The 6,065-nt window shown below is 57.7% G+C and overlaps 1 protein-coding gene across 1 annotated transcript; it reads left to right on the top strand.

Moving 5' to 3' along the window:
• The first annotated feature begins 465 nt into the window (after positions 1–465).
• zgc:103759 (U8 snoRNA-decapping enzyme) lies at positions 466–5,826 on the top strand. Its single transcript, XM_042346383.1, has 3 exons — positions 466–1,417; positions 4,407–4,682; positions 5,119–5,826. Exons 1-3 carry the CDS (start codon positions 1,277–1,279, stop codon positions 5,299–5,301), a joined length of 600 nt encoding a protein of 199 aa, XP_042202317.1. The 5' UTR covers positions 466–1,276; the 3' UTR covers positions 5,302–5,826.
• Positions 5,827–6,065: the final 239 nt, after the last annotated feature.

The following is a 6,065-nucleotide window of genomic DNA, read 5'->3' as shown; positions in this document are numbered from 1 at the left end:
CTCGCCATTGGCCTGCCGTCTGCCTGGCTCCTGATTGGGCTGTTTGCCTGTCAATCGCGCTTCCCGATTTCTCTGGCTTCTGATTGGGTAGTGTACCTGTCAATCTCTTTCCCCCGTTGACGTATGAAGGTCCGCCTAGTAGGCGGGCTTTAGACAGTATCCTGGCTCGCCATTTGCCGGCTGTCTTGAGTACCTGGCTTCTGATTGGACTGTAAGCCTATCAATCACCCTCCTTGTTCCACCCCCCCTCCACACTCCCCCCCCCTCGGGTGGGAGGCGGGTGTTATGACGCGCAAGCACGGGATTGGTTGGCTGTCGCTCCTGATTGGATCGGCGGGGCTGTCAATTACCCAAACCCCCCCCAGCGTGGCTTTCCATTGGGCGCCGCGGCTGTCAATCAATTAATCACCCCACCGCCGCCGCCGCCGCTGGAAGAGCGACGACCTCCGCCCACCGGCTCGTGAGGGGAGGCGGGAAGAATGCGGCCACGCGATTGGCCGGTTTGCCTGTTAGTCAGCGCCGGTCCACTGAGGGGGCGCGTGAGCGGCCGTTAGTGGCAGTTGTGGCGGTTGGTGACCGTGAGGAGCGGTTTCGTGGCGGTTGACGTTGGTTTTTGTGGCGGTTTTCAGCGGTTTAGTGGTGGTTTTCAGAGGTTCAGTGGCTGTTGACGTTGGTTGCTGGAGGTTAGAAGTGACAGTTGGTGACGGTTGAGTTGGTGACAGTTGAGGTGGTGACGGTTGAGTTGGCGACGGTTCAATTGGCGACGGTTGAGTTGGTGACGGTTCAATTGGCGACGGTTGAGTTGGTGACAGTTGGCGGCGACGGTTGAGTTGGTGTCAGTTGGCGGCGACGGTTGAGTTGGCGACAGTTGGCGGCGACGGTTGAGTTGGCGACGGTTGAGTCGGCGACGGTGGAGTTGGTGACGGTTGGCGGCGACGGTTGAGTTGGTGTCAGTTGGCGGCGACGGTTGAGTTGGCGACAGTTGGCGGCGACGGTTGAGTTGGCGACGGTTGAGTTGGCGACGGTTGAGTTGGCGACGGTTGAGTTGGCGACGGTTGAGTTGGTGACGGTGGAGTTGGTGACGGTTGAGGTGGCGACGGTTGAGTTGGTGTCAGTTGGCGGCGACGGTTCAGTTGGTGTCAGTTGGCGGCGACGGTTGAGTTGGCGACGGTTGAGTTGGCGACGGTTGAGTTGGTGTCAGTTGGCGGCGACGGTTGAGTCGGCGACGGTGGAGTTGGCGACGGTTAGTAACAGTTACTGGCGGTTACCGACAGCCATGATGGAGCCCGGATACCGGTCAGTATCGAGGCGTGACTCCCGCTCCCTGGTGGGGTACAAGCACGCCTGTCACGCCATGCTGTTCGCTCAGGATCACGGCAAACTCTTCGGGAGAATCCCCATGAGATACGCCTTGCTGGTAGGTGATAATAATAATAACAACCCCCCCCCCGGGGGGTCTGACCCGGCGCCCGATCGCGTCATCGAGACGTCTCAAAGCGCTTCACGGGACACGCTGTCGAGTGTAGTGACTGCGTGTGTGTGTTTCGGGGGCCGAACGCGGCAGCCGATGGCGCCCGGCGACGTCCCCACAAACAGCCGCGGGGTTGAAGCCACCGAATTATTATTGTTTTGAAGGGATTATTACCCCCGGAAAGTGATCCCCCAATCGCCTGACAAGCGATTCCTACTGACTGCCGGGACACAGGCGCGTGGGGGTGTGTGTGTCAGTGTGTGTGTGTGTGTGTGTGTGTGGTGTGTGGGGAGTAAGGAAACTTGCCTAAGGTTTCCCCCTGTCCTGTCCCACCCGGGAATCAAACCCGGGTCCTCTGGCTTGCGAGGCGAGGGGTCTAACCCCTGAGCTACAGGGGCTGTGGGGTGTGAGGGGAGGGGTCTAACCCCTGAGCTACAGGGGCTGTGGGGTGTGAGGCGAGGGGTCTAACCCCTGAGCTACAGGGGCTGTGGGGTGTGAGGTGAGGGGTCTAACCCCTGAGCTACAGGGGCTGTGGCTTGAGGGAGGGGTCTAACCCCTGAGCTACAGGGGCTGTGGGTGGGTCTAACCCCTGAGCTACAGGGCTGTGGGGTGAGGGAGGGTCTAACCCCTGAGCTACAGGGGCTGTGGGGTGTGAGGGAGGGGTCTAACCCCTGAGCTACAGGGACTGTGGGGTGTGAGGGGAGGGGTCTAACCCCTGAGCTACAGGGGCTGTGGGGTGTGAGGGGGGGTCTAACCCTGAGCTACAGGGACTGTGGACGAGGGGTCTAACCCCTGAGCTACAGGGGCTGTGGGGTGTGAGGCGAGGGGTCTAACCCCTGAGCTACAGGGGCTGTGGGGTGTGAGGGAGGGGTCTAACCCCTGAGCTACAGGGACTGTGGGGTGCGAGGGGAGGGGTCTAACCCCTGAGCTACAGGGACTGTGGGGTGTGAGGTGAGGGGTCTAACCCCTGAGCTACAGGGACTGTGGGGTGTGAGGTGAGGGGTCTAACCCCTGAGCTACAGGGACTGTGGCTTACGAGGGGTCTAACCCCTGAGCTACAGGGACTGTGGGGTGTGAGGTGAGGGGTCTAACCCCTGAGCTACAGGGACTGTGGGGTGTGAGGTGAGGGGTCTAACCCCTGAGCTACAGGGACTGTGGGGTGTGAGGGAGGGGTCTAACCCCTGAGCTACAGGGACTGTGGGGTGTGAGGGAGGGGTCTAACCCCTGAGCTACAGGGGCTGTGGGGTGTGAGGCGAGGGGTCTACCCCTGAGCTACAGGGACTGTGGGTGTGAGGGAGGGTCTAACCCCTGAGCTACAGGGACTGTGGTGAGGGGGGTCTAACCCCTGAGCTACAGGGCTGTGGGTGTGAGGAGGGGTCTAACCCTGAGCTACAGGGACTGTGGGTGTGAGGGAGGGTCTAACCCCTGAGCTACAGGGGCTGTGGGGTGTGAGGGAGGGTCTAACCCCTGAGCTACAGGGGCTGTGGGGTGCGAGGGGTCTAACCCCTGAGCTACAGGGGCTGTGGGGTGCGAGGGGTCTAACCCCTGAGCTACAGGGGCTGTGGGGTGTGAGGCGAGGGGTCTAACCCCTGAGCTACAGGGACTGTGGGGTGGAGGGAGGGGTCTAACCCCTGAGCTACAGGGGCTGTGGGGTGTGAGGTGAGGGGTCTAACCCCTGAGCTACAGGGACTGTGGCTTACGAGGGGTCTAACCCCTGAGCTACAGCGGCTGTGGGGTGCGAGGGGAGTGGTCTAACCCCTGAGCTCCAAGACTCCATATAATGAGAGAGAGAGAAGTACATGAGTGAGAAACAACAACAACAAAATTACATTTATATAGAGCGCCTTTCACGTTGGGAAACAAACAAACATATAAATAAGTGAAGTGGGTAAGTAGCAAGACAGAGAGAGAGAGAGGGAAGGGGATAATTAGCGAGAGAGAGACGGAGAGGGCAAATAGTGAGAGAGAGAGGGGGTAAGTAGAGAGAGCACGGGGATGAAAGAGGGTTAAATAGCAAGCGAAAGAGACAGAGGGTGAGGTAACACTGACCAGGTATTTGCTGAGGGAGAGGCGAGGAGAATTTCTTTATACAGAGGGTTTATTTAGGACCTGATGATGGCTGGTCGCAGAAATACTGTTTGCAGGAGAATGTAGCAGTAGATTTCTAATGGGAATTAGGGTATATTTAACAAGGAAAAAATAGCAGTGTGTGGGCGTGCGTGGGGGGGGGTGGAATAGATAGCACTCGCTGTTAGAAATCTCGCTGTGAAATGGTTGGATTGTTTAGCGCCCACGCCCGTTAGACGCTGCGTTGACGTGGTGTGTTCATCCCACTCCCTGTTTCCCACTCCCCGCCCAAATATCCTCCTTAGGGTCGAGGTAAGCGGGGTCTCCTCGGAGCTGAACTGGCCCCGGGGTGGCACGTTTGGCCGCGGAATGTGGGAATCGAGCGAACCCTCTGTGAGTGACGGTCTCCAGTCCGGTTGCTGAGCCAGGAGGGTCCGCAGGGCACTCACTGCTGACGACAACACCGCCCGGCCTGCAAGCTGCAAATTAACTGTATATTTTGTGGGCGAAACGCGGCTTCCAATTGCGCGCGGCAGCGTCCCACCGACAGTCATGGATCGAAGTGACCAATTCACTGCTGTTATTTTTTAAGGAATTATCACCCTCGGAAAAAGCAATCCGGTAATCGATTAACAACCGGGTTCCCACTTACTGCTAGGTAAACAGAGGCGTGCGTGCGTGCGTGCGTGCGAGGAGTTAGGAAACTTGCCCAAGGTTTCGCCCTGTCCCGCCCGGGAATCAAACGCAGGTCCTCTCGCTTGCGAGGCGAGCGCTCTGAATACTAGCGCTACAGGACCAGTCAGCACGGTGATGGGTTTCTGCAAGTGTCAGACACGCACCTCTGCCGTCCTCTCTCTCCCCCTTTCAGATGCAGATGCGTTTCGATGGGAAGATCGGATTCCCGGGCGGGTTTGTGGATATCCGAGACCACTCCCTGGAGGACGGACTGAACCGGGAGTTGGCGGAGGAGCTGGGCTGCGATCAGAAACTGCTGTGCGTTACCGAGAGCGACTACAGGAGCTCACACGCGACGGACGCCATGCCGCAGAAAGTGGTCGCTCACTTCTACATCAAACAGCTGTCTCTGGCCGACCTGCACAGGATCGAGGTGGCTGCTGTACATGCCAAGGATCACGGTCGGGAGGTAGGCAGCGTCCAGCTGGTCTTTACAGCAGTAAAGTCATAATAATTTGGTCACTCAATCCACGACTGTTGGTGGGATGTCACTGTGCGTAATTGGCTGCCGCGTTTCGTCCCACAAAATGCCCAGTCACTCCACTTTACAGGGTATCCTGTGAGCTGTCTCATCGATGTGATAAGGCGCTGTATTATTATAATAATTATGTAAGAATAATCCGCGCAATTTGACACAGTGCCTTATCACGTCTTCGAGACATCTCAAAGTGCTTCACAGGATATATAGTAAAGTGTAGTGACTGTGTTTCGTGGGCAATTGTGATGACGAACCTGTGTCTATCTACCTCTGCCTTTGCACTACCCTCACTGGAACAGACGCACTGCTACCTGTTGCTCTCCCTCCCAGGCCTCTCACCTGTCTTGTTTTCCTGTGTGCTCACCAGGTCATGGGGACTATCCGTGTGCCCCTGTACACTCTCCGAGATGGCTTCGGGGGCCTCCCGGCCTTCCTGACCAACACCTTCATCGGCAACGCCAAGGAGCAGCTAATCTACGCCCTGCGGACCCTCAAACTACTGAGCGAAGAGGCCATCCAGACCGCGATCAGCGCCGGGCAGGAAGGCTGACAGTCACAGGCAGGCGTGTAAAGCGGTCAGTGCCAGAGAGATAGATGTTGACTGACACACTCGCGTGTGTGCGTGTGTATAGCCTCCCTGTGTATACAGTCAGACAGTGTGACTGCATGCAATAGAAACTGGAGTCGTGAAAGCATTGTGTTTAAGGCGACTAAACCTGTTTGCATGTGTAAGCTGTCAGTCAGGCTTGTGGTACAGTGTCTCCCACCCTTGATACCTAACACACAGAGTGCCACGTGGGTATGTGAGCTTCAGTGCAGGCTGTTCAGCTGTGCCTCTACCTCTCCCAGTCAGTGCAAGGTTACCTTACCTTTACCTCCGTGGGTGATGTGGTAATGTGCTCTCAAAGTGCTGTACGCATGTGGTGTTTTTTAAATACTTTACGGGATCTCGCAGCGAGATCGCGGAGTACGGCTTTGCTGTGCCTCCTGCTTGTCCCTCGTACCCTCTTCCGCTCCACCGTCGGCTGCCCTGCTTTCAGCCACTACTCCCCGAAAGTCTGTCACTCCCTCTTCAACCCCCCCCCCACCCCCCAAATCCCTCCACCTTCCTTCCCCATCTTCAGGTCGTGCCTGAAGACCTTCCTCTTTGACCGTGCTTGTGATCACCCCCCCCCCCCCCCCACCCCACCCGGCTCAGCGTCAGGCTTCACCAGTGTCACGCGCTCTGGGACGCTACACTGCTTGAGGGACGCTGTGTAAATGCAAGTTGTCGTTGCTGTTCCTCTGCCCGCGAAGCGCCATGTTGCTCTCTCA

This window comes from Callorhinchus milii, unplaced genomic scaffold, assembly GCF_018977255.1.
Source record: "Callorhinchus milii isolate IMCB2004 unplaced genomic scaffold, IMCB_Cmil_1.0 Scaffold684, whole genome shotgun sequence".
Classification (NCBI taxonomy): Eukaryota; Metazoa; Chordata; class Chondrichthyes; order Chimaeriformes; family Callorhinchidae; genus Callorhinchus; species Callorhinchus milii.
Note: the sequence above shows the minus strand (reverse complement) of the source record. Positions and strands in the feature narration are given on the sequence as shown.